Source organism: Gadus macrocephalus, chromosome 10, assembly GCF_031168955.1.
Source record: "Gadus macrocephalus chromosome 10, ASM3116895v1".
Lineage (NCBI taxonomy): Eukaryota > Metazoa > Chordata > Actinopteri > Gadiformes > Gadidae > Gadus > Gadus macrocephalus.
Genome location: NC_082391.1, coordinates 5,757,697 through 5,785,125, shown reverse-complemented (window position 1 = coordinate 5,785,125; position 27,429 = coordinate 5,757,697). Strand labels below are relative to the sequence as shown.

At 50.7% G+C, this 27,429-nt stretch overlaps 1 protein-coding gene across 1 annotated transcript; it reads left to right on the top strand.

Annotated features, from left to right (window-relative positions):
* Positions 1-27,351, top strand: atg2a (autophagy related 2A). Its single transcript, XM_060062242.1, has 42 exons — positions 1-535; positions 856-1,018; positions 1,477-1,626; positions 2,431-2,533; positions 3,841-3,985; positions 4,440-4,676; positions 4,795-4,894; positions 6,267-6,431; positions 7,362-7,492; positions 7,881-7,959; positions 8,449-8,689; positions 8,969-9,110; positions 9,439-9,537; positions 10,288-10,443; positions 11,305-11,590; positions 12,330-12,402; positions 12,783-12,951; positions 13,402-13,544; positions 13,892-14,037; positions 14,462-14,616; positions 14,726-14,855; positions 15,001-15,185; positions 15,685-15,765; positions 16,044-16,150; positions 17,238-17,330; positions 17,610-17,680; positions 17,935-18,011; positions 18,190-18,360; positions 18,494-18,620; positions 19,028-19,293; positions 19,653-19,882; positions 20,206-20,341; positions 20,456-20,680; positions 21,587-21,688; positions 22,194-22,278; positions 22,450-22,603; positions 22,764-22,833; positions 22,947-23,029; positions 23,494-23,615; positions 23,720-23,874; positions 24,228-24,386; positions 25,093-27,351. The coding sequence occupies exons 1-42, from the start codon at positions 365-367 to the stop codon at positions 25,327-25,329; spliced, it is 6,120 nt and encodes a 2,039-aa protein (XP_059918225.1). The 5' UTR covers positions 1-364; the 3' UTR covers positions 25,330-27,351.
* Positions 27,352-27,429: the final 78 nt, after the last annotated feature.

Genomic DNA, 27,429 nt, shown 5'->3' with positions numbered 1-27,429 from the left:
ACCTCCAGTTCACGTATAACAATAAACAACCCAGAAACAAGGGATACGCGTTAGGACCTGTCGCTTGAATCCGAGACAGATGTGGTCGGAAAATGTGAACTTAAACAACAAATAGCAAGTGAACCATCTCGTTAAGCCCGCCTGGATTCTTCACGGTCCTGAACACAAAGGATTTTCGAGTTTTGGTGTCAAGAAACCAAAAGAGTGACGGTTCACCCCCTTCCCTAGCCCCTCTTTAGCTAACACTAGCTCAGTCTTTGCTTGCACACTTTTGTTGGTTTGTTATGCAGTGGCCAGAGGACTGTTCTCGCGTGTGTTCTCCTCTGCCACCTCTTTGTTCCCTCACTCCCCTGTCTCCAGCCCCATGTCTCGCTGGCTCTTCCCTTGGTCAGGCTCGATCAAGAAGCGGGCCTGTCGGTACCTCTTGCAACACTACCTCGGCCACTTCTTGCAGGAGCGACTGAGTTTGGATCAGTTGGGTTTGGACTTGTACAATGGCAGTGGTGTCATCAAAGACATCAACCTCGACGTTTGGGTGAGTTGGCGTTGGGAGAGGCTGTCAACTTTCCAGCCCACACTCCATGTTTTTGTCGAACTCGTGCACCCTCGACTATTTCGCAATTGGGAGTCGAGTTCATCAACAATCCTCAACGTCATGTGTCTCCCTTTTACAAACTCTTGGACCAGCAGTTAGAATAACCTGCGACGAATAACAGTGTCAGAATCTGTCCAGTTGTTATTGTTCTCTCACATTGCCTGCATTACCTAAATCATGGCTCTTCTGTCCAACACCATGATAGAAAACACATGACATTAAAACGTCCACCATTCCTGGTTTGTTTGTGCTCTTAATAGGCGGTTAATGAGTTCTTGGAATCTCTCGGTGCCCCTCTGGAGATTGTGGACGGATTCGTGAGCAGCATAGCAGTGACCATTCCCTGGCAAGCCCTTGTGACAGATCACTGCACATTAGAAGTAACTGGCCTTCAGATAACATGCCGACCCAAGTATCGAACCAGTAAGTCACCTGGTAACCCAAACTTGTTATGCCTCTCGCTTCCTCTCTCTCCCTTTTCCTCCCAATAGAAGTTCGGACTGAAGCATTGTATGCATGGACACTTTCATCTAAATACTCTGGTTGACAATTGGCCTCATGGCCCATACAGCAGTTATAACAAAACTGAACTACACTTCCGTTTAAATATCACTGCTGGTACTCATTCGGATTTCATTGATTGACTGATCAATTATTTGTCTTAATAAGTAAATAAATCGAACCCAGTCAACGTATAAATGTCCAAAGAATTTTATATTTATTTAATGCCGGCTATATCAACCAAATTAGCTCAGAGAAAATCTTCAGTGGCAATAAAGCAAATGTTTATCTAGCAATGTGACTAAGTTTTCTGTCATCACCACAATCCAAATGATCATCTGCTGAATGCTGTTTGAGAGTGAATTGGTGCTTGTGCTCAGGCGGGAGTTGGGACTCCCAGGGATGGTCGTCCAGTATGACCTCCAGCATGCAGCTGGCTCAGGAGTGTCTGAAGGACCCCCCAGAGACGTCGGAGGAGCCGCCCGCTCCGCTGGAAGGACTGGAGATGTTCGCACAGACCATCGAGACAGGTGACTAAATCTGTGTTCCTGAAGTGGTTCCCCTTAGAACCCTGCAGGTTGGAGTTCCGATGGCCAGATGGTTCGAATGAAGAGACGGCCACAGCCAGAAGAGGATGATAATATCAAACTTAAGGCAAAGCCCCGACTCTGTTAACACACAGGCCATTGCAATATATATATATTTTTTTTTTTCCCGAACGTTTCTTTAGTGATGTGATGTCGCTAAGTACAACGTTTTGCAATCCGGGCCGACTTTCGTCAAGAACAAGTCCAGCTTCCTGTTTTGTCCAAACATTTCTCCCAAACATCACCAGAGATTAGATTACTTTGCATTAACGCTACGGTAGGCCGTCTGGAGGAACCAGAGAGAGTATCCAACCAAAAGATTGAAATCACACCCATCCCATCAGGCCTCCCTCGAAGCCACCCTCCCCAAAACACGGGACTAGTGCGCTAGCTTTAGCGACAGGTCTGCCTATCCTTGTGGAAGCCTCCGGTAATGCGCAATCAGTGCAAGGGCAGAGTGGGCAGAGGTTGGTAGGTAGGTACCCACCAAAATAAATGTCCTACCCTACCTTTAAGGCAGCCTACAGATAGCGTTTGGTAAGGATATCGTTTTCATTACATGTATGAAACAGTGCCTACGTTTCTATGATGTCTGGCTAAGCAAAATTCGCAAACCTTGACGTGTGTGTGTGTGTGTGTGTGTGTGTGTGTGTGTGTGTGTGTGTGTGTGTGTGTGTGTGTGTGTGTGTGTGTGTGTGTGTGTGTGTGTGTGTGTGTGTGTGTGTGTGTGTGTGTGTGTGTGCGCAGTCCTCCGTCGCATCAAAGTCACCTTCGTGGACACCATCGTCCGCATCGAGCACCAGCCCCTGGACCTGGAGACGGGCGTCGCCTTGGAGATGCACATCAAACGGTAAGCCCCGCCCCCATGACGTGGGAGGGAGAAATTATTTTTGTTTCGTATTCACTTTGTTTCTCCTTCACCCAATGTGAAGAGTAGAATGCAACCCTCCATTTGACCAACGTCCTGAAAGTCCCTACAACAACAACAGCTGCTATTTGACCACAGATGTCCCAGTATGTGATTGCAGGGGAAATGGTGGCCTGGGATCAGATTTCACCCTTAACCTCCCCTCCTGTACTGTAGCCTCCCAGAAGACTAGCAGAAGATGCTGGCTCACTTGTCAAGTTTAGAGAAATGTGCTCCATGCTTTGCCCAAGTGTCCCCAACAGTATATACTCAGGGCCTGTAACCACATGGCTAAGGGAGGGAGGGAGGGAGGGAGGGAGGGAGGGAGATAGGGAGGTGATATTGCATGTATGATATTGGTATTGTTCCCTACATTGGCAACCCTTCTGGGCCACATGTGATTGGAAACTTGATTCTGGTATGTGTGTCCTAACAGCCAAGCAGGATGGAGAAGGAATCGGTGTATTTGACTGTACGAGAGTTTATAACAGAGGTTATAACAGACTAATGATCTGTAATGAGCTGCCGTTTTTCTTGGCGGATTGGTAATCATTTCCTAATTTAAACTGCTTTGACCAACATGGGAGATTCCTTATTGGGTGACCGTCATTTTTTTTCTACTGTAACTTTACTACAGTTCAGCAAAAGTTAGACCAGAACTAGTCAATCCCCATAATTATGTGCTGTGAAGCTAAGATCTTGCCTATTGGCCAGTGTGGTAACAACAATTGTTATTCAAGCTCATTCGAGTGGCCTGGTGTTGTCACTTAAGTCAGCTGACGTCTGTGTGAAATGTCCACCTAGTCAGATCTGCAAGTCACTCCATAGTTCCCACTCCTGCCACCTTCCTCGGAAGAACTCTCCACCAACTCTATGATTAGTTTTAGAGGGAAACAACAGTCATTCTGGATGTTGAACAGATGAGCCATTGCATTCCTACTACATGTATGTTTGTGTGGTGTATGTGGGTTTCACCGTACACTTGGCAGACGGGTCCCAAGCTTTCTTCAACACGGGCTTCGCCGTCTGTCGGGGCATAAAGCGCTCTCTGGCCTGACAATCAGTGTAGCGGGGTGCCGTGTCGGAGCAAGAGCCGTCTCCCTCTCCGTCAGCGTCTGATTGGTCAATAGGGAACCCAGCCGTGTCAAATCCTATTGGTTGCCCATCAAGCAAGCCGCAGACAAATTTAGGACATGAGATCCCCTAGCACTTGGATTGAATAAAGTGTGTGTGTGTGTGTGTGTGTGTAGGCTAGAGTACTGTGACGAGGCGGTGCGAGAGCCAGCCGGGCAGAACGCCGTGCCTGTGGACATCCACCAGCCCCCGGCCTTCCTGCACAAGATCCTTCAGCTCAGTGCCGTGCAGCTCTTCTACGAGAGCACTGGCACACACCAGGTGGGACACCCGTACAGCCTTGCTTAGGTTGTGGAAGCAATCTGGATTATCTTTTTGAGATGGACAGCTGTCACCTGTATGGCCACCGTAGCTCACTCTCTGCCTCTCTGGCTCCCTCTCTGCCCCTGTCCCTCTCTCTCTGCCTCTAGCTCTCTAATTTAAATGGATCAACATACATTGAGTGTTGTGTTGCACTCAATTTCACGTCTACATTCAAGTTACTTACAGTTTCCGTTAGGAACATCGTTCCCATGGAATGTGAGGGTAACTAACTAACCCTCAGTCAGATTGCGGCGGGCACACGATTCGAACGGCCGCTTGGTCTGGAGTGCGCTGTGTCTGTATCTGTGAGAGCCGTCGGGAGGCCCGACGTGGAGTGGCACCATGCTGCAGGCTCTGTCGGACCGAGCTACGGCCTACTGACCCTTGATCCTCTCCGTCCCTGTCCGCCCAGGGCCCCGCTCCCCCCACCCCCCAAGGCTCTGCAGCTGCTAGTGAAGGAGAGGAGGAAGATGAGGAGGAGGAGGAGGGGGATGATGATGAGGAAGATGAGGAGGGAGAAGAAGAAGAGGAATCGCCCTCCAAGGTGCCTTCCCGTCCCGCCCAGCAGCCCCTCCTCATAGGAAGCTGCTCAGGCTTCATCGAGACCATGGTCAAAATCAAACAGAACGACATGCTGCCCGGACCAAAGGTGAGTTTGTGTTTGTGTGTTTGGCTTGGAGCCAGCATGTACGTATTATCGCTCTTGTCGCTCTGTTTTCTAAATGTGTGTGTGTGTCCGTGTGTGTGTGTGTGTGTGTGTCCATCAGTTGGAGCTGGATGGGAAGGTGGGCTGCCTGCACCTGCTGCTGTCCCCGGATCAGATCATCCACCTGACAGACCTGATGGCCGCTCTCTGCATAGACACCGGTACTGACCATAGACTCTACTCTATGCTCTACTCTGATCCACTGATTGGTCCTTATATTCTATTGCATTTTTTATACATTCGTTCTCTTTAGTCCCATGCAATCGGACGAGACATTGTTGGCCAACAATTCCCAACATTGTCTGGCACAACATGTTGCTTCCGTTCACATGGCATGTGGGCACTTGTTGCGTGTTGTCGGGACTTGTTGGATGTTGTTGGGACTTGTTGGATGTTGTTGGGACTTGTTGGATGTTGTTGGGACTTGTTGGATGTTGTTGGCTGAAGTTTGAAATCCGTCAAACATTTGTCGCATGTTTCTACTTGTTAACTGAAGCGAAGCTCAACATTGTCAGGTCGATGTTGTGTCCCTTTGCACAGAACGCTCAACAATGTTCAATGCGCACAGGCGCATTTTAATGATTGCAATGCACTATGGGACATATTACTGTTCGAGAATGTAGCACGGCACCAAAAAAGAGCTAACCGACAGCCAACACTGTTGGCAGTCGTTACGTCAGTTTGAACAGAACCTACAACACATACCAACAACACGCGACAACTCCCAACATTGTCGGCAGAACTATGTCATGGTTTCGTCCATTCGCTTCGGCTTTTAGACTTAATTAAGTTTTGAGGGAAACAAAGTGATCAAATTTAAAAGGGCCAACCATGTTGGTTATGGTAGCCCTTATCAATAATGTCATCCCTTCCAATGGGTTTTATTGGTATCCTAATGCAATGGGGGTTAGGCACAGAATATCTACAAGGTCAGGAAGTTCACTGACACCCGTCCACAAGCGTACCTGTTTAATAATTGACCAGGGAGAATAATGGTCGACTTTGACACCTCTCCCACCGACCAGTTGGGAACACAATCTGCCAGTGTTTGCCAAGATCGTTGCTATTATGGAGAAGTGTATTCAGGTCCATGAATGCCATCTGACGAGTGGTTCCAGAATGATTTGGCCTTTTAATTGCATACATCCAAATTAGCTTCAATACACGCAGTGACAAATCACTACTGGATCGAACTTTGTAAAGGGATAACGGGGTCGCCTGCACAGCATGCCTGGTTTTGAATTCTCCCGTAATGGTAGGAAGTATTCATAGAGCGTTCCCTGTGATAGTTCTCCCATAAATCAGGGATATGTTTGGAGATCCAGCGCAGTGCGTCCTGAGCATCCTCCTTTGTCAGTATTTCCACTGGTCTGCTTTGTGTGACACATCAGAGTTCCCTTCTTCTGCACTTTTTAAGCTTCTTCTGAACTCGATATCAAAAGGTCAGCACATCTATAGGCCTCTGCAAGGGCCCATAACATCTGTTGTTATTCACACAACACAAAGACCCCTTCTCTCCCCCCCCTTCCCCAGAGCCAGAGAGTAAGGGCCCCGGGGTCCACAGCCAGCCCCTGGAGCCCGACGACCTGCGTCTCATCGAGGAGGACCTCAGCAAACAGCTGGACTCCAGCCCCCGGGACCGGGACTGGGACGAGGACGGAGATATGGACCCCTTCCTCTACGGGATGGAGAACGGAGGTGGGAGGGGGGGTTTGTAGTAGGACATCTTCAATGGGAAACACAGTTTTGTTTTCGCATCTGAATACATTGGCCTGGTTTACATGAGAGTAATATGTAGAATCTACAACTTTGACATATTTTGATTTTCACATGTCATTTAGTGTTAAAAAACGAATCTGTATATATAAAAGGCCCAGCACGCTCACTGCCGCCTCTGCCTGTTCACATGTTGGGGCGGTTTATAAGAGATACATTCTTTATATGCGCACACACCTACAGGTTTCAGATGATGGTTTTCACAATCTCCATGAGTGGGCGAGGCAGAGCGACCGCAGTGTACCAGTTCACACCGCTTTTTGGATAATGCTGCGAACCCTGTGTTATGTGCAAGATGTTGGACTGACCGTTCACACCTAAAAAGAATGGGCGTTGGCGAATCCATACAAAGTAAATGCAAAGAAGCATAGAGGCTAATTCTTTAGCGAGAAAAAAAAGCGAATTGATGAATGCTGAGGCGTGAACACCCTGTTTGCACAGATTTTTGCGAGATTCTACTCGGGCAAACACTTATATAACCCTATATGATACATATAATATAGTGTATAATATCAGAGCCAAAAGTTGCGTGCGCCTCCAGATAATATAACAGCGGCGTTGGGTTCTCCGACGTCTCTACTTCTTCCATAACAAGTCAACTCGTAGTGGGGGTTATCAAGGCGATGGTGAATTGGCGGGAAAAGAAATTGGCGTTCACAAGAGGAAGCCCCTCCTCCTATACACGCGCAATTAAATTTGCATGGTCAAACTTGCGCAAATCAGTCCTGCGAGTAAAGTTTGTCTACCCGTGCGATCAAATACACGGTGAAAAGCGGGCACAACCCGGCCATGTTTATGACCGCATGACCGCCCCCTTTGGCTGTGACTGAGCGGTGTCCTCCTTGTGCTCAGACATGTTCTACTCCATGGGTCCCGGGGTGATGAGCGTCAGTGTGACGTCGGCGCGCTCCGGCAGTGAGCTCTCCGACAGCGACATGGAGTCCTCAACGCTCAGCCTGAACAGCCTCTCACAGCCGGCCCAGGTACCTGACCTTCTCCCTCTGTCTGTTTGCCCCCCCGCCGGTCTGTCTGTCTTTCCAGTCCATTGTCTTATGGTGCCTCTCTGCATAAAACCATCTGTTGCTCCTAACTATCTGCCTGGTGGTCTTTCTTTCCATTCAGTCCATATTTTGCTCGGTTAGTCTGTTCATCTGTGGTGGGGTTTAAATGTTCGTATCGAGATCCTCATTTGAAGCAGGTATCCTTTTGAACTGACATGATATTATTGGCAGCTAAAGCTCAATCATTGAAGACTTTGGGAACTGTGTTTCAAAGACCGCAGTGATCTAATGTTTTAAAATCTGTGTAACAGCAGATGAACACCCTATTTCGTTATTTGAAGGCTGATGTTGATCTACTCCTCCCTCCCAGGGCATGTCAAACTACCCCAGACGTTATCCTGTAGCAGGTTCCATGTCCAGCCTATCCCAGGCCAGCAGTCGCCCCAGAGGTAACCACCTGCCTCTGGTGTGGCCCCGCTCTGCCAGGGGCCGTTAGATCACAGCTGAGATGAGCTAGTCCAGATGAACTGGACAAGGTGCATGCAACAATGCACTAAGGTCCCAAGATGGTCATGGCTAAACATAAAGAATGCTTTGGCATCCTTTCCTTTTTAATAACGCAGTTTGTAGCTTCTCACAGTTCCCTCTGCTTTATTGATTTATTTTCTGATCCATTTGATGAATATTGACAAATCACGCCACACAAACACGATTATGAAAAGCTGCTCTCTAGGGGTTAGTGTTTATTATATTCAAATCCAGTTTCATATGGAAATATTTCATATTTATATTCATATTATTTATTACGTTTAATGCATTTGCGTATATTTGTCTCTCCCTCCATCATGTTGCTATTGTGTGTGTACATGTGTATGTTGAAAATGTTCAGTATAAATAAAGCTTTAGTGTTTGAGATGAGCCCTCTGCACCGCCCCCAGGCCGCTCCCACAGTGGCCAGTCCGAGCCCCTGAAGCCAGACGCCTTGCTGCGGCTGTCGCTGGGCGGCCTCACCCTGACCCTGCTGCAGGAGGACCCGCCCCCGGCCGCCGCCGGAGCCCCCTCATTGGCCCAGGTGTTCTTCCGGGAGCTGGCCTTCTTCAAGGACAGCATGTTCAGCGAGAGGGACTTCACCCAACTCCGGAGCAGCTTCGCCAAGGCCTGCCCCCACTCCAACATCAGGTGGGCTCACGCACGCACACACACACACACGTTTGACGCGGACACGCACACGCAGACGTACAATCGCTCAGTCACACGCGCAGACACACCACGCAGGCACACACGTAGACACACGCGCGCATACATGCAGACACACACGAGCGCAGACACACACACACACGTGCACGCACGCAGAGACACGCATGTGCTCGCCGACACGCACGCACGCACGCACGCTCACCTACTCCTTCATTTACTCGCACACTCAATCATACACACTCCCGTCTCCATCCATCCTAGGCTGACGGGGGCGGCGGTGCAGGTGGCGTGCGAGACGAGGAGCGGCGGGCGCCACAGCCGATCGGTGACCTCTGACCTGTCGTTCAGCCGGCTGGAGCTGCTGGAGTGTCTCTGGGGGGACGGAGGGCCGCAGTACTGCCAGGTACCACGCCCGCTTCCTCTCCCTGTCCGACCCACAGTGACCCATCGACACGCAGGAATAACGTGCAGTGTCTTTTTCCTTGGCTCATACAGCCTGAACATCAAGGCTGGGTCTGTTGTCCTACTGTCTGTCTTCATCACCGGCCAGACCTAAGGAGTTAACGATTTGAACAGATCAATTGATTTCCTGCTCTCCTCTCTGTCTGTGTGTGTGTGTGTGTGTGTGTGTGTGTGTGTGTGTGTGTGTGTGTGTGTGTGTGTGTGTGTGTGTGTGTGTGTGTGTGTGTGTGTGTGTGTGTGTGTGTGTGTGTGTGTGTGTGTGTGTGTAGTTGCTCCAGTTCCAGAAGGCAGGTCTGTTCACTCTGGGTACTGCTCCCCGACCCTGTGCTAAGCTGCACTACGGCCTCACTGAGAAACAGCAGCGCAAGGTAACCTTAAGCACACACTCTCTCTCTGACTCGCTCACTCACTCTGCTGTACTGTACGAGCTGTTCATTTTGCACATTACATCGCATCAAATTATAGTCGTGGTTGTAGCTGACTGAGGGCGGAAGGGGGGGAGTCATAACCCACACTTTGTTAAATGCATTATTATATTTGATACCACATATAAAGAGCTCCACTCCAATTATTTTTTATTTGCCGAGTACTTTGTGAAAAACCAAACCAAACCATATAGTGAGTCCATTGCTTTGGTGTCAAATGACTGAAAAACATATACAGTGAGTGTTCGGTAGCTAAACCTTCTCTTATTACTGACAAATACACAATGCTCTATTGCTACATTTGAAGTGACTGCAGTTTACACCCTTTGTTTGAACATCTTGTTTCACTGGGGCTGTCTGACAATATTTATAGACATGCTACTACGTGTCTCTTGGTTTGCTATCAATCTACCCGGTTGCTTCTGCCAACGCTCGCTCACTGGCATCGATATCTGGCGGTCAATGTTGTCGATGTAGTCATATTCGAAAATGCTATTTGTTAGTATATGGCTTTGTTTTAAGTGTTTGTGTGTGTGTGTGTGTGTGTGTGTGTGTGTGTGTGTGTGTGTGTGTGTGTGTGTGTGTGTGTGTGTGTGTGTGTGTGTGTGTGTGTGTGTGTGTGTGTGTGTGTGTGTGTGTGTGTGTGTGTGCGTGCGTGCGTGCGTGCGTGCGTGCGTGTGTGTGTGTGTGCAGGGCCGACAGAGGGTGGTGCGCCGGGACAGCGTGGTGAAGGTGGAGCTGGCGGAGCTGAGCGCGGAGCTGGACCTGGACGTCCTGAGTCGCCTGGGGAGCCTAAGCAGGGCCTTCAGCCACTGTCCCACACAGAACCCCCAGCCTGCAGCCACACAGGTACTGGCACTCACCCACACACACAGGCACACACACACACGTACATTTTTATTAAAAAGCAATTTTTGAAAAAGCACCTTGTTCCTTTTACAAAATGTGTGTGTTAATGAATATGGCTCTTACAATTTAGTTGTAAAGTAGTTAGTAAGTTACTACTTGTAGGAGCCATATTTATTTATTTAGTCATGTTCATGCTTTTTGCTCCATACCACAAGGGGGCTGTATTGGGTGTGGCTGAGGTTAAGTGCGGTCAGCCATGTAGGTCATTTAACCCAAGGAAATGGAGAAACAGGTGTTGTTAATTGGGCAGCGAACAGTTTTTCAACTGTGCCCTTTGTGTGATAGTGATCAGCAAATCGGTTTGTTAATCTTTTTACTGAAGCGTATCACGAGTTAACGTTATTGCCGGTGAATGGATTTATAAAGGATAATAAACCTGCCGTATTATTGTCAAACTTAACTCCCGTTTGTTATTTACTGAGTGCACTGGGCGCACGTCTAAACAATCTAGACTAAACAACCAGTAGTGGCTTCGAACGAGGCTTAGCCATTACAAGATAATAAACACCGAATTGTGATGCCTTTGTGCACGGCAGTCGACCGTCAGCAGCTTGGGCAGAGCTCCCTCCCACCTTGGCCTAAAGCCTTAAATAATATCACCCCCTCTTTTATCTTATTTTGTCTTTTTCTGTAAAAAAATCTATTTATTTTTACAGGGACGGCTGTTGCAAATGAGCTTCTACTATGAGCACTATGATGCCGACATTGGATAGCTGTTCCCAGTTTGTCGATGTGCACTGCATCTGTCCGTATTAAATAAATGATCAATAACCTCCCTCTTTGTACGCCGCCCCCCCCCAGGTCCTCAGCAGCGAGCTGTACTCCTCCTTCTCCCTGTCGTCTCCGCACGCCGTCCTGCGGCTCCGCTTCCCCGTGCCCGACCTGCGGCCTCCGCCGGAGAGGCGCCCGCCTACCCAGAAGGCAGTGCGGCAGGAGACCCTGGTGCTGGAGCTCTCTGACCTGGAGCTCCGGCACCAGGAGGCGCCGGACCTGCAGGGGGAGCCGCGGGCGCAGCCCCCCGGGCAGCCCCCCGCCGAGGCCCACTGCCTCACCCAGCTCCTCGAGGCCTCCTTCAGCGACCTGCTCGGTGAGGGCTCGGTCGTACCGTCATGGCGTCCGTGGTGCTCAGGTGGTGCTCAGCGTTCACCTAGACTCTGCATAGCCACCCCATCCCTCCCCTCCTACTTGTTGTATGTTGGACATCCTTGCACTTAATGTACGCACTTTTAATGTATGTGGTACTTAGTTATATTACTGAGTTGTGTCATATCCTAGCTATCTTTGCTGTATATGGGAAAGGGGTTAAACTAGTGACTGTAAGTGCCTTGCTATTCTTGCTATGAACATCCTTACTGTACCAACGGCGAAATATTGTTTCACCTTCTTCTGACAAATGTACTTATTTTGGATAAAAGCTTCAGAATGCCCTGAATGTAAATGTAAATGGTGCCGATGATAAGATGGCTAATGTCAGCGTCGGCAGTGGGGCCTAGAAGTATCTGGGTGGAACAGAGTAGAGGACAATGAACTTCTAATGTCTGAATGGAATTTTCTTCACAGTTAAACTTATTTATTTATATTTGATATAGTGAATGTATGTAATGTAATGAGGGCGTGAACCCAGAATTGGGAGTGGGGGCTATAGGATCCCTGTATTATCCTGCCAATGCATAGAATAGCAGGCGCAGATAAAGCACTGTCCACATACATTTGTATTGCTCGGTTTACATCAGGTCCTCAGTTATCTACTGCGCCTCCATTCAGCAACAGCCTTTATTTCTGCATGTTAGATCTCTGCAATGAATGTTGATTCCTTCCTCTCCCAGGGTCCTATGAAGGCTGGGAGGGAGACCCCTTCCCCTGTATCAGGGTGCAGAAGAACGGTGAATCTCTTCCCAGGTGAGCCCCTCCAGGAGAGAGCCATGTACTCCTCCCAGAGAATGATGCTCTGGACTGGGACAAAGTTTAAGTCCAAAACTCCTTTGCTTTTACAAACAAAATATCCCACTGGCTAAAATAACTGTTTATACATCTTTTTTGACCGACATTCATATTTGTATTGCTCTTTGGCATGGGATGTGGGTATGTTAATTGTAAATGAAGAGCATAAAGGGTATTCAACACCAAATGTTATCAAATTGATCGACCCTAATCATTAATTTAATGATAGAACCAAAACCAAGTTGGGGTCCAGTTTCACTCTCTCACTCACTCACTCACCCATCCACTCTCTCACTCCCTCTCTCCCACTCTGTCCCTCGCCCGTCCCTCCCCTCCAGGCTATCGGTGCGTGTGAGTGGGGGGGACACCCTGGTCTCGGGGCCCGGCGGGGGGCTGGGCTGCTTGGCCCGGGACCTGGCCACCATGTCGTTCGAGAGCCCGTGTGACATCGGCGACAAGACCAGCTCCCCCTTCTCCTCCAACCGCACCATGTTCGAGACCGAGGAGGTGAGGCACGCACGGGGCACAGCCAGACATGCACTGCTACGCTGAGAAGTACACAGGCACCCAGCCACACACACAGACTACACAGGCTAAAGCAGCCATCTTGTAACAAAAGACTGACAAAAGGCACATAGAGCGTAATAGTGGAGTTGAGCATCAATGCACCTGCACAGCGCCAACTTGTTACATTTAAAAAAATAGGGAATTAAGTTGATACTGCAACCATGTCAAAAAATCCTGGGGAGAAACCTAGAGGCATATACAATATTCTCACACACATGAGGACCACATTGCAGACAAATAGGACCATCGTCCAGAACACACTTTCCATGTCTCTTATTGAACCATGCATTATCTCTTTATCTCCCTGTAACTATCTCTCCCCCCTCTCCCCTCTCTTCTCTCTATCTCTCTACTCTTTCTCTCCCCCCTCTCCCCCTGGCCGGGGTGCAGATGGTGATCCCCGCTGACCCAGAGGAGATGCTTCAGTTCCAGGCCCACTGTGTGGCCCACTGCCGCTGTGCCATGGACATCAGCCTGCCACTCGCTTACATCCTCCTGCCCAGCAAGCAGGCCTTCCAGAGCCTCTACAACAGGTGGCGCCCCACACACACACACCAGGTTCACACCGGGTTCACACCAGGTTCACGCCAGGTTCACGCCAGGTTCACGCTAGGTTCACACCAGGTTCACACCAGGTTCACACCAGGTTCACACCAGGTTCACACCAGATTCACACCAGGTTCACATCAGGTTCACACCAGATTCACGCCAGGTTCACGCCAGGTTCACGCCAGGTTCACGCCAGGTTCACGCCAAGTTCACACCAGGTTCACACCAGGTTCACACCAGGTTCCGGCCAAACAGTTGGCTTCTGTGTTTGGCTAACCAACTTTCCGTCTCTTTCCCTCCCTTTTATCCATCGTTCTTTCTCGACCCGTAGGATCAACAATGACCTCTTAATGTGGGAGCCCCCTCCTCCACCCCCGCCCCCTCCTCACTCTGACCTCCTCCACCCCGCTGCTGCCCACCTCAACCGCCGTCACCACGACAACGAGTTCCAGCTGTGCAAGTCGGCCTTCAGGCTCGGTGAGTGGGACCGAGGTTTGTGAGTATAGAAGCACAGGAATGTAACGGTATTCTGATCATTATTCAGCAATAGAGTGAGAAATGATTTGTCATTATGGGCTGACATTATGGGCTTGCTGTGTTGGAAACTCTTAAATCGTTTCTGATGATGCGAGACGTGGCAAAGCACAGTTTTGACTAGCCTAGGTTACGTTATCCACAAGTTTATTTGGGATGTTTCATTACAACAACTCTTGAGTCATCACAAAATAGCGGAGTATCGGCCACAGTCAATTCCTGGATCCACGCTGGTGTACTAAAACAATTAGACTTATTTTTTTTACATTGAATACACATCAATGTTGCCATAGGATCGAGTGAGAGAGTTTGTGACTTGTATGTCGATTCAGTTTTTAAACAAAGGTATACTTCAAATGTGTTGAAGATTCTGATTCGGAAGAGGAGGAAGCTCCTTTCTACTCGGTGGACGACTCAGCAGAGAGGAGAGCGTCCCAGCCCCGGCCGAACCACAACCTCAGCCTCCTCACACTCACTGTGGTCATCGGCAAGGGCCGCCTCCAGGCCATGACGGACAGGAAGGTCAGCCAACCCACTGCAACGCATTCTGGGAAAATTCATTCATTTGGATTTTAGTCTTTATTTAGGGATTAGTCTATTGATTTTGCCCTTTTATACTCTGTGCTAATAGGACCTCCATCATGGGGAGCTGGTGTTGGACCTGGAAGGAGGGAAGATATTCAGCGTTGCGCAGCACCAGAACAACCCAAATCTCAACTTCCTGTGCTTGGAGAGCAAGAAAGTGGACCTTTATCATAAAGGTCAGTTTTATGACCCCGAGTTCTGAGATTAATGTCAGAACTCTAAAAGAATCACTTGTGGCTGTAATCCTCTTCCGTATTTTTACAATATAGATTTTCGCCCCCAGAAAATGATTAATGGATCCTTCATTATTTTCTCTAACAGCTGCAGTGAAAGAGTCCCCCATCCCAGAACGGTTGGAAATGCCCAACTTTAGCGTTCCGAAGAACCTGGACCCAACCATTTACCAGACGGAGGCGGGGGTGAGCAGCGTGAGCGGCAGGGAGAGCGGGCTGCAGATGCTGTCCACGGCGATCAAGATCTCCCTGGACCCCAAGAGGAACGTCAAGGTGGTTCTCTCCCAATGTTCAGGCCTCAGCCACTCCATCATCAGCGTTATCAGTACCAATCATTTAAAATGGCTTCCCTGGGGATTGGGTTTGGGTTAGCCTCTTCCGCTCCCAAATGTAAGTCTTCAAAACGGTAGTGAAGTGAAAGCATGTATCACATATTACTACTTTAATGGAGATCGTATAATGGCATTTAGCATTAAGCTTTTATCCAAAGTGACCTAAACGACAGAGTTTACCATGCGAGGCGACAGCCAGCTCGTCCGGAGCAGTTCGGGTGAGGCGTCTTTCTCAGGGACACATCCACACTCAGCTAGAGGAGCCGGGGATCGAACTAGGAACCTCCCGGTTACCAGCCAACCCGCTCTACCTCCTGAACTAAGCCGAACCCCTCAATCAAACCAGAACACAAGCTGACTGAATGTGTTATATTGTATTACAGTGGTACTTGATGATTCTTTACTAATCCAACCCACTCGTTCTCATGTGGTTGTGGTAGGAGTTCCTGGTTGCTGTGCGACTTCAGGGCGCCACCATGCGGCACTACGTGACCCAAACCGGCCACAGCTGGTACGAGCAGGTAGGGAGACCGACCTGCTGTCACTTATTCCTCGTGGCTCGTCGTGTTCATTCCTCCTGCACTGCAGCTCCTTCATGAGATATCTCTACTAATATCATACAGGCGAGGAAGAGTAGAAAAGGGCAAAGAACGTATAATCGTATGCATCCCAAGAGTTCATATCATTTCTATGAAAATGGCCGATATTGGTTGCACCGGATCTACCCTATTCTTGCTCTGAATGGAGACAGCCTAATCCTTTTAACGTCCATGTTGTGTTAAATGTTTTGTGGTTGCAGCTCGTTGAGTTTCTGGACGTGATTGACGACCCCATTCTGGGATACACAGCGCCTGCTGTCATTACTGTCCTCCACACTCAGCTGGCCACCTGCGCTGTGGACTACAGGTCTGTACACACGACCGTTGCAGAAAACCCTAGCAACACCTTCACACATTCACACACTGACGGCAGAGTCAAACATGAAAGGCGACAGCCGGCTCGTCAGTATGTAGTCTCGCTCAGGGACACCTCGATACTCAACTAGGAGGAGCCGGGGTTCGAACTAGCAACCTTCCAGGTACAACCCACCAATTTGATACACTCTTGAAAGTCACATTTATTTGCATAGTGACGTGTTCTTGAAGAAAGTATTCTAAACCGGATCGCTTTTAACTCACTTTATTTGTTAAAGTATTTCGGTATGGTAACTATGAAGCAAAAGGAGGGGAATTGTATTTGAAGCAAAAGGAGGGGAATTGTATTTGACACGCACGTGGAGTGACAAACAGCTGACCTGTCTTCTAGCCACGGGGCTACCAACAGGGCTACCATATGTTTCTGATCTCCTCTCGCTCCCGCTCGGCGTTTATATCAAGTAGGCGTGGCCTATGTGACGTATTGGCTCCGGCTTCCTTGTCTGTCTAAAGGTGCTGCCATCTGTGGCTGGAGTAGTTATTGCAGCTTGTATGTTGGGTCCTGCTCCCCTTGTGGTTATGTATAGTAATTACAGCTTATGTGTTCGATCCTGCTTCCTTGTGGCTATGTTGGGGTAATGCAGCTCATGTGTTCGATCCTGCTTCCTTGTGGCTATCCTCAGCTCTGGAGAGGGCCGAAGCCACTGAAGCTGAAGTTGTGGGTACTGCATGTGCTTGGAGACCCACGTCAGGCTCAGAGACACTGGGCAGGTCTTTGCGGAGCTGCCTGCCTTAATACTTCCACATCACTAACCAGAAAATGATCACGAGTCTGCGCCAGTGATAAGATGTTGGCAAAGCAAAATATCCATGTGAAAAAGTTTTTAGCAAAATAGTTCCAATACACTGCTGTCAAGCAACCAACAACCAACTTAAAATACTGTTTTGATTTTGCTTGGTGTATTCATTTTATAGAATCAAAACACTACTATTGTAGCAAAAAGCTACTATAAAGAATAACCTTCATCAACCATTAGACCAAATAAACCTAACTTCTTTCTCTTTGAATCTCCGCCCAGGCCTCTGTACCTGCCGCTGAGAGTCGTCTTCACTGCGGAGTCCTTCTCCCTGTCCAGCAACATCATCGTGGACACGGCCACCTTCCACCTCAGGTAGGACCTGCTCAGCTCAACTCACTTGGTCACTGGAAGCGGGAGAAAAGCAAAGATCCCGGAGTCCGTTTGTGAAGCCTTGCTAACAGAATAATGACAAGAACACAAGATTAGAGTTAACTTGAAAGTTGTCAAATAAATGAACACTAAATCACAATGTGGATATGATAAGATACTCAATCAGAGTCTTGGCTCCCTCTGCCCTTGTTGTGTGGCTCTACGACCAGAGACCTGTAGCGCTGGAGCGAGCTCTCACCATCTCTCTGTCCTCTGGTCTAGATTCATCCTGGATGACTCTGCCCTCTACCTCTCGGACAAGTGTGAGAGTGACACCGTAGACCTGAGGAGAGGTAGGACTGGTGAACGAGAAAGTATCTCGTTCGCACGAGAAAGTATCTTGTGCGCATATCAGTGTGTGTGTGTGTGTGTGTGTGTGTGTGTGTGTGTGTGTGTGTGGGGGTGGGGGTGGGTGGGTGGGTGGGTGGTTATCAATAAACAAATTAAAACCTTTGTGGGTCAGTCATCATCTGCACTTTCATTAGCGTTTCATAATTTAAAGACTGTGTATGTGTGTGTTGACATGTTCTGCGCTCTCCCCCCACAGACTACGTGTGTGTGCTGGACATCGACCTGCTGGAGCTGGCCATCACCACGTGGAAAGGCAGTGAAGCGGGCAAGCTGGTGAGAGAGAGAGGGAGAGAGAACTGAACTGGTGCCAGTTCAGTGGTGGTTCACCCAGTTCAGTGGTGGTTCACCCAGTTCAGTGGTGGTTCACCCAGTTCAGTGGTGGTTCACCCAGCCTGAAGCCGTTCCATCTCCTCTATTCACTGCCTCCTCCTCTCCCCCTCCCCCCGCTCAGACCCAGCCTCTCTTCGAGCTGCGGTGCTCCAACAACGTGGTCCACGTGCACACGTGCGCCGACTCGTGCGCGGCCCTGGTGAACCTGCTGCAGTACCTGGTCTCCCAGGGCGACCTGCACCCGCCCCCCCGCCACACCTCCCCCACCGAGATAGCCGGCCAGAAGTTACCGGTAAGGACGAGTTAAAGTTGTAATCTGACCCTGTGTTTTAACACCAGACTCTTAGCATGGTGTCAGCCTATCGGATGGAAGCGCGTCCCCTGACTGTGTGGCCCGTGCTGTGTGCGCCCCGTGTGTGTCCCAGCTGTCAGAGAGCCCTGCCTGCCCGCCCCCCTGTCACCCCGCCGAGACGGCAGAGATCAATCAGTACGACCTGGCAGACGCCTTGATTGACACGGAGAGGAGCCAACGGGAGGAGGGGCCAGAGTCAGGTAATGAAGCTTAAGCTTGTTAGTTACTTTGAGCGGTCTTGGTCTCACACCACAACAACTGATGAATGACAGTTAGATTGGATTGGTCTAGCCCTGCTGTTTCATTCTACGTTCACAATATTTAATAGAAGGTGACGACAAAACGCTATTTCTTTATCGAGGCTGACATGCCTGCATTTGACTGAACGCAGAACCTTAGATCTCCCCTCCCTCACCGTGTGTGTGTGTGTCTCCCTCACTGTGTGTGTGTGTGTCTCCCTCTCCGTGTGTGTGTGTCCGTTGTTTCTTCCTCACTGTGTGTGTGTGTTATTTCTCCCTCACTGTACGTGTGTGCGTTGTTTCTCCCTCACCGTGTGTGTGTGTGTGTGTATGTGGTTTCTCCCTCACCGTGTGTGTGCGGCCCCCAGGCTCCCCCTCGGTCCCGCGGGCAGACCCCGTCTCCGTCTACCTCTTCCCGGGAGAGGCCCCCAAGCGCCGGCCCTCCTTCCCGCCCGGGGACGGCGAGGAGGAGGAGGAAGAGCAGGCGGAGGAGGAGGAGCCAGACCTGGAGCTGGATGGGCTGGTCACCACGGCAACGGAGGTCCAGGCCGACGGGTTGTCCCAGGAGGGGTCGGACGGTTCCACGGACAACGACGACTTCTGCATCCTGGAGGCTCCGGGCGTCGGAATACCGGTCAGATCCTGGTGTTTGCCTTGTCAACACTATTTCGTACTCTTGTATTTTAGTGGCAATGTAAAGTGCATATTGCTCCGTACAATACGCAACATTTGTGATTTCAAGCTAGCTCCAGTCTAAATAAAAAACAAAACTCCCCATTGCTCCCTCCTTCCAAATGCACTCTCTCGCTCTCGCTCTCGCTCTCTCTCGCTCTCTCTCTCCAAAGTAGCCTGATGATGTGTTTAAGAGCACATTTCAAACTCAATTATTTTGCATATTGTACCTTTTCCTTTATAATCAAATGTATTGTTACAATTAGTATTATTAGTAGTATTTTTTGTGTGTCCTCATGGCGCCCCGCCCCCCTGTGTCAGTCCAGGGACGGGGAGCCCGTGGTGACGGTGCTGGCCCCGGGGCCCATCAGGGTGAAGGACGGCCACTTCTCCCGGCCGCGGGGCAGCGCCGACCTGCTGCGGGCCCCCGCCGGCTTCCCGGTCCCCCAGAGCCGCGTGGTGCTGCGGGAGGTGTCCGTGGTCTGGCACCTCTACGGGGGCAAGGACTTCGGGGGCCGGCCCCTGTCCATACACGCCACGCAGGCTAACAGGTGACTCACTCACTCACTCACTCACTCACTCACTCACTCACTCACTCACTCACTCACTCACTCACTCACTCACTCACTCACTCACTCACTCACTCACTCCAATGTTTTATGTTAATCGGTGAGGATGAGAACATCTCACATCTTGTGTTGTGATCATTTACGAGCCACTTGTCTTATATTACTTAAAAACCTGTGATACCAATGAAGGATTATAAATAAAATGAAACGTAAGATGAGGAACAATTCAATTTTTCACCCCCCCTTATTAAATCCACCAATGCCGGTCCTTCCTCCCCTGTGCCCCCCTCCCTCCCTCCCTCCAGGGGTCGCTCCGTGCCGGCGGGCGTGCGCTGCTCCCCCTCCCGCTCCACCGGCCCCTCCCGACCCCAGAACTCGTGGCGCTGGGCCGGGGGCAGCGGCCGGCAGCACGCCCTCCTCATGGAGATCCAGCTCTCCAAGGTGAGCCTGACCACCGCTCCTCCTCCATCCAGCTGACCGGGAGCTAACCCCCCCCCCGTGGACCTCTCAGTGGAGGCACCCGCCCACCGTTGACCTCCTGCGTTCCCTCCCCAGGTGTCCTTCCAGCACGAGTCCTACCCTGCGCTGGTGTCGGGGCCCGAGGCCGAGGGCCTGGGCCTGGGCGTGGGCCCCTGCCCCGGCGGGGAGCAGCCCCTCTCCAGGCAGGTGTTCATCGTCCAGGAGCTGGAGGTCCGGGACCGCCTGGCCTCCTCCCAGCTCAACAAGTTCCTTTACCTCTACACCAGCGAGAGCATGCCCCGACGGGCCCACTCCAACATGGTGAGAGAGACAGGGGGGAGAGAGAGACCGGAGGGGGAGAGAGAGAGACCGGCGGGGGAGAGAGAGAGACCGGAGGGGGAGAGAGACCGGAGGGGGAGGAGAGAGACCGGAGGGGGAGAGAGAGAGACCGGAGAGGGAGAGACCGGAGGGGGAGAGAGAGAGACCGGAGAGGGAGAGACCGGAGGGGGAGAGAGAGACCGGATGGGGAGAGAGAGAGACCGGCGGGGGAGAGAGAGACCGGATGGGGAGAGAGAGAGACCGGAGGGGGAGGAGAGAGACCGGAGGGGGAGGAGAGAGACCGGAGGGGGAGAGAGAGAGACCGGAGAGGGAGAGACCGGAGGGGGAGAGAGAGAGACCGGAGAGGGAGAGACCGGAGGGGGAGAGAGAGACCGGATGGGGAGAGAGAGAGACCGGAGAGGGAGAGACCGGAGGGGGAGAGAGAGAGACCGGAGGGGGAGGAGAGAGACCGGAGGGGGAGGAGAGAGACCGGAGGGGGAGAGAGAGAGACCGGCGGGGGAGAGAGAGTGACCGGAGGGGGGGAGAGAGAGACCGGAGGGGGAGAGAGAGAGAGACCGGAGGGGGAGAGAGAGGCCAGAGACAGGGGGAGGGAGAGAGAGACTAGAGGGGGAAAGAGAGGCCAGAGATTGGAGAGGGGGAAGGCCAGAGACAGGAGAGGGAGAGAGAGGGAAAGAGAGACAAGAGAGGTAGAGGAAGGAGTGTGAGAGAAGGGGAGCTGGAGAGACGGAGAGAGAGAATGAGACACTGAAGAAGTGTGAGTGACCGAGAAGGAATGAAGGGCGACGAAAACGGAGTGTGAGGGACGGCGAGAGTGAGGGACGAGAGAGGGCGAGGTTATGACTGCCCTGGTCTGTGGTCCTGACCCCAGCGGCTCTGTTTGTGTTTCAGCTGACAGTGAAGGCGCTACAGGTCTGCCCCGAGTCAGGCCTGGGGGGTCCCGAGTGCTGTCTGAGGGTCAGCCTGCTGCCCCTCCGTCTCAACATCGACCAGGTCAGCCCCCTTGATGAACACAAGACGCCCTCTGGAGGGAGGCCGTTTCTCCTCAAGGGGAAATGCAGTCCACTCGCCCTAATATGGTCACACATTTACATTTAGCTTTCATCCAAAGCGACTTGCATAAATGCATTTGTCAGAAGAAGGAGATGCAATATATCGTTGTCAGTACAGTAAGGATGTTCATAGAAACAAGTGGCGGGCACTAACAATCACTAGGTTAACCCATTCCCCGTATACAACGAAGATAGCTAGGGTAAGATGCTATTGCTAAGTATGCCATACAATAAGTTTGTACATTAAGGGCCAGGACGTACATACATACTCGTACCACCACTTTGGGGCCAAAACAGAGAATATAGTCACACGCTGCACAATGTTGGCTCTAGTCCCTCCTGGGTCTTCTCTCTTCTTGTTAAGTTTACTCGGAGCAGACGCCGCCGCTCCACTGACGGGAGGCAGGACCGTTTGATTGCTTAACTGTACGTGTCTCCTCTCCCAGGACGCCCTGTTCTTCCTGAAGGACTACTTCAGTAACCTGGCCTCCCTGGTGAACCCCTACCTGCCTGTCGACCCTGCAGCAGAAGGTGAGCCTCCTCTTCTGGAAGGCGATCTGAATACGATCGTCAACAACTTGATGAAAAACAAGGTTATATTACAGGGCTTAACAAGATGGCTGACTTCATGTCCGAAGTGTGTAAGAACTATAAGGCCAGCTCAATGATATTTTAAATATGATGTACGGATTTAATCCTCAGTGAAGGCAGACTCCGCCCAGAGGTCGAGTGAGGAGGCGGAGTCAGGGGGCAGTCTGGGTCCTGACCTCGCGGCCTCCGTGGAAACCACCTATAGCGAGCAGAGCTCCTCCTCTGCCGGCTCCACCTCCTCCTCTGACCAGCCAATCTACTTCCGGTATTTAAACAACCTCTTCATACCATTTGCTTTCTCTAGACTTTAGGGCAAGAAAGGCCTACTGTCCTTAAATCAATACACTAAGTAGTGTCAACTTTTTTTTTACAAAATAAGCCTAAACCATGGATATATGGATTTTAATGTTTTATTTGATTTGCAGGGAGTTCCGTTTCATCTCTGAGGTGCCCATTTGGCTGGACTACCACGGCAAACACATGGTCATTGAGCAGGTAAGGGCGTGACGGAGCACTGAACCGGTCGCCATGACAACGTCAACGTGTGCTGTTGCATCTCCTCTCTGTGGATCCAGTCCTTTTTGTTTCACGGCCTCCGCTCTCCTCAGGGGACGTTTGCGGGCATCCTGATCGGGCTGGCCCAGCTCAACTGCTCCGAGCTGAAGCTGAAGAGGCTGTGCTGCAGACACGGGTACGAGAGCCCCCCCCCCCTCCCCCCCTCTGCCTCCACACTGGACCATGTTCCTTCATGGTTTTAATTGGACTGGAGCTCATCATTGACTCACAAGGATAACCAAGGTCCCAGCATGTCTTTCCCAGAATGCAACCGTAGTTTTCTTATTGATTTCTGTCTTCACATTATAAACGGGTGCCGTTGAATCAGCATACTAACAATGATCCTTGTTTGAATTGCTTTGAAAAAAAGGTCTGTTCTCATTTTCTGCTTTCTTCTTTCTGCTCATATGAAGTCACATGAATGTCATAACAAAGGAGCCATGAGTAATCATAACGGCTCTAATGCAACGTGGAGAGTGCATGTGATCGGTTCAGGCTCAAGTCGTTCTCTACAGTCCTTCAGATCTTCTCAGTGGTCTCTTGGTAATCTCCCCTTCTACCCCAACCCCTCCCCCCCCCCCCCCCCTTTCTTCCCCCCAGGCTGCTGGGCGTGGACAAGGTGATCCAGTACGCCGTCAGCGAGTGGCTGACCGACATCCGCAAGAACCAACTGCCGGGGATTCTGGGAGGCGTGGGCCCCATGCACTCTGTAGTCCAGCTGTGTACGTTGGTCCCCTCACTCCCACACACCCAGACAGGGAGGCCGACAACGTGAGAAGGATGTCTGCCTGACCCGGTCCCCCTCTGCCCCCCTCTGTCCCTCCAGTCCACGGCGTCAGGGACCTGTTCTGGATGCCCATCGAGCAGTACAGGAAGGACGGCCGAATCATCCGCGGGCTCCAGCGGGGGGCGGCGTCCTTCGGCACCTCCACCGCCTCGGCCGCGCTGGAGCTCAGCAACCGGCTGGTGCAGGCCATCCAGGTACCCTGAGCCCCGGGCGGCCGGCTGGGGGCCGCAAGAGACGAGTGTGCGGGGAGGAGCATTAGGTCGTGGTCTTGCTGGTCCCCATAAACAACATGTTTCAAAAGAATCCATGAAATGGGGATGTAGGTGTTGGGGGGAAAAAAAAGTATTTATTCTGATTTAAAAGGAATCTAATTAGCATTTGTGAGATATTTATATCTATATATTTATGTTTACACATATCAAATGTAAAATAGGCATTTGATGTCCAATGCGATGAGGTGTTCATTCATCCATAACGTGCTCCAGACAGCGATGTGTGACTCTCCTCCCCCCCCCCCCCCCCCCCCCCCCCCCCCCCCCGCGCGCAGGCGACGGCGGAGACGGTGTACGACATCCTGTCCCCCACCCCCCCGCTGACGCGCTACAGCATCACCGAGGGCCGGGCCCCCGCCGGCCGGCCCCGCCGCGCCGTGCAGCCCGCCGACCTGCGGGAGGGCGTGGCCAAGGCCTACGACACCGTCAGAGAGGTGCGTCGCCCCGTCACTCGCCCCTCGGTCACAACAAAACCGTCCGGACCAGGACAGACGCACGAGGTCGTACGCTTCCGATAGGCTGCCTTGTTCAGACAGGGCGAGCAGGGTTGCTAAGACCCTTTTTGTTTCTATTTTTTCCTGGCTGCGTGCGCGTCATGAGCGCTGAAATTATGAACTATTTCCGTCTAAGAAACTGTGTCCATTGGAAGTGGTTGGACAGAGGGAAAGGAAAGATCACCTCCTGAGTGAAAGTAGAGTAAATATGTTTTAACGAGGCAAAGTCGCAGGTCGGTGTGGGAGAGTTTGAAGTACTAAACGATGCTCCGCGTCCTAATGGTTCTGGTGTGAGGTCTTGGTTAGGCTTCTGATTTTATGCCTCGAATTGTGGCTACTGTCCCTGTAGGGAGAAAGTTCCTTAAGTTCTAAATCACTGGCCCCGGTAATGTACCCCCAACTGGTACTATCACAGGCGCCAGTCATCATTGGTTCACCTCTGGACTCAGCCTCTCCCCTCCCTCTCTCCCCTCCCTCTCTCCCTCCCCTCCCTTCCTCTCTCCCCTTCCACTCTCCCCTCCCTCTCCCTCTTCCTCTCTCCCCTCTCTCCCCTCCCTCTCTCTCCCCTTTCTCCCTCCCCGTCTCCTCCCTCTACCTCTCTCCCCTCCCCCTCTCTCCCTCTCCCCCTCTCCCTCTCTCCCTCCAGGGGGTGATCGACGCGGCGCAGACCCTGTGCGACGTTGCGTCGCGGGGCCACGAGCAGAAGGGCCTCCCCGGGGCGGTGGGCGGCGTCCTGCGGCAGATCCCGCCCACCGTGGTCCGCCCCCTCATCGTGGCCTCGGAGGCCACCTCCAACCTGCTGGGCGGCATGCGCAACCAGATCAAACCGGACGCGCGCAAGGAGGACTTCCTGAAGTGGCGCACGGAGGAAGGCCAAGAGTGATCTGTCTGTGTGTGTGTGTGTGTGTGTGTGTGTGTGTGTGTGTGTCACCTATTTGTTTATGTGGCAAGTGTTGTGTAATGTGTGTGTGCGTGTGTGCGATCGTATACTCGATTGAGTCTAACAGCATTTGGGAAGGCGTTAAAGGGAGTGAATTGGGCGACCAGTTGCACGTGTTTGTTTTACAGAGAAACTGAGAGTTTGTCTACTCGAATTACTTATGTCCAGTATTTTACACATCTCGCTTCCTCACAGACATTTTGCCCCCCCACCCCCCCCAACTTCTGATGCAATCAGGTAGATCCCATCAGTCTGCAGTTAGTACACCAGTTAGTACACCAGTATGCTCTGTCTCTCCCTGGCTCCTTTGTTACTCTTTGGTGAATTATGCAAACATATCAACACCACACTCTTGTTCCTCGTACTCCCATCCCACACGCTGACGGCCGCATGGGCTGTGCCCTCTGACCTTTCCCCCCCCCCCCCTCTTCACCCACCACATGTTTAAACTGGTTCAGACGGCCCGGTGTGGATCAGAGACGTCCTCGTAGCAGTGCGGTCGTTGTAGTGATCTGGAGGCAGAGGGGAGCACGGTGAACTGAGATGTCCCGCTCTGCCCCAGTGTTCCGTGCCATAAACGCTTGCTATAAAGTGCTCTTTTTTATATAAAACGAAAAGGAAAAAAAAATGGTGGCCTTCCTTGATCACATTTTCTATAACCCTCATCCCTCGCGACTCATGTTCATACGCATCGCTGAGTGGCAAACGGGGTTGTGTTCTATTGCAGTCTTTGTCTTGTCGGCCCATCGAAGCCAAGTGGATTCATGGTTTCGGTGAAAGGGGTATCGGAGACATTAGTGCTTCTGTTCTGTTCCCATCGAGACCTCGAGGGCTTGGAGAGCTGTATTAATCGGGTCTCTTTCAAAGCTCATTTTAGTTGCCTTCCTTCTCTTTTCTTTCATTTGTTTTATTCGGCCGTGAACTCTTTCTGGATTCTCCGTTTTACACATTGTTCTTTGTATTATTGTGCCGTGTAAGTCAGAAACTGTTAAGGGCTACCGATTCCACATTTGGCAGATGGGTACAAATTTCCTCATGCTACAAAAAACTATTTCATGTTGTGGGGACAACATACTTCCTCCACTCTCTGACTCCAACCTACTCGCCTTTTTAAAAATATTTTAAAATAGTTTTCTCAATAGTCCTAATGATTAAATCCAGGCATCAACACATTTAGACAACAGCATAGATATACAGAGGTGAGAAAATGCTATTTTAAATTGTTGATAGTCTGTCCTGCTAGAATTGCCCAGTTTCAATATATTGTGGCCTGTTGTACATCGCCTACTATAGATCTTATAACAAGTAACTATTGAACCCAAACCCCTTCAAAATGCACTGATCAACTCGCAGTGTTCTGCTGCCTGCCACCAATAGGTGGCGCTGTAGCATATTTTAATCGCCCTTCGGCATCCTCATCGTAACGTCTCGCATCGTACAACGCTTAAGAACTGGTAGCCACTGGTGTAATGGGATCTGGGAATATAGCAGGCCACGGATTGTCAGTTCAAACATGACTCTAGTGGTGGTCATTTATTTTACATTCTCTTGTTCGCACCTGAAATCCACTTTCATGATGTCACATTATTAGTTTCCTTGGACACAGGTGGCATTGTGGTGCTTGGAAACCTTAATGGCTGCTTGCAGCAATATTTTACTTTGTTTTGCTATTGTATTATTTTGTTAAGCATTAGTATCAATTGTTTTCATATTAATGGAATTGTGTAAATCTAAGTCTGGTGGTAGTGAACGGAAAGATAATTGGAAGGTGTGTGTGTGTGTGTGTGTGTGTGTGTGTGTGTGTGTGTGTGTGTGTGTGTGTGTGTGTGTGTGTGTGTGTGTGTGTGTGTGTGTGTGTGTGTGTGTGTTGCATGTTAATGAGGGTAATTGGTTAACTAGGCCTGTGACAGCTCTCGTGTGTATTTACTATATCATACGCGGTATGAATGACCTGTATAATACGAAGATGATGCATATACAAATTAATACATGAATAAAAATGATTATAAAAAAAGTTGTGACGAAGTTTTTCCCTTAAACTGA

Bases quoted from the DNA above. Each gene is read 5' to 3' on its own strand.
- atg2a (XM_060062242.1), top strand. From the start codon at position 365: ATGTCTCGCTGGCTCTTCCCTTGGTCAGGCTCGATCAAGAAGCGGGCC. The intron at 536-855 runs GTGAGTTGGCGT...TGCTCTTAATAG, and splicing joins ACATCAACCTCGACGTTTGG to GCGGTTAATGAGTTCTTGGA. The intron at 1,627-2,430 runs GTGACTAAATCT...GTGTGTGCGCAG, and splicing joins CGCACAGACCATCGAGACAG to TCCTCCGTCGCATCAAAGTC.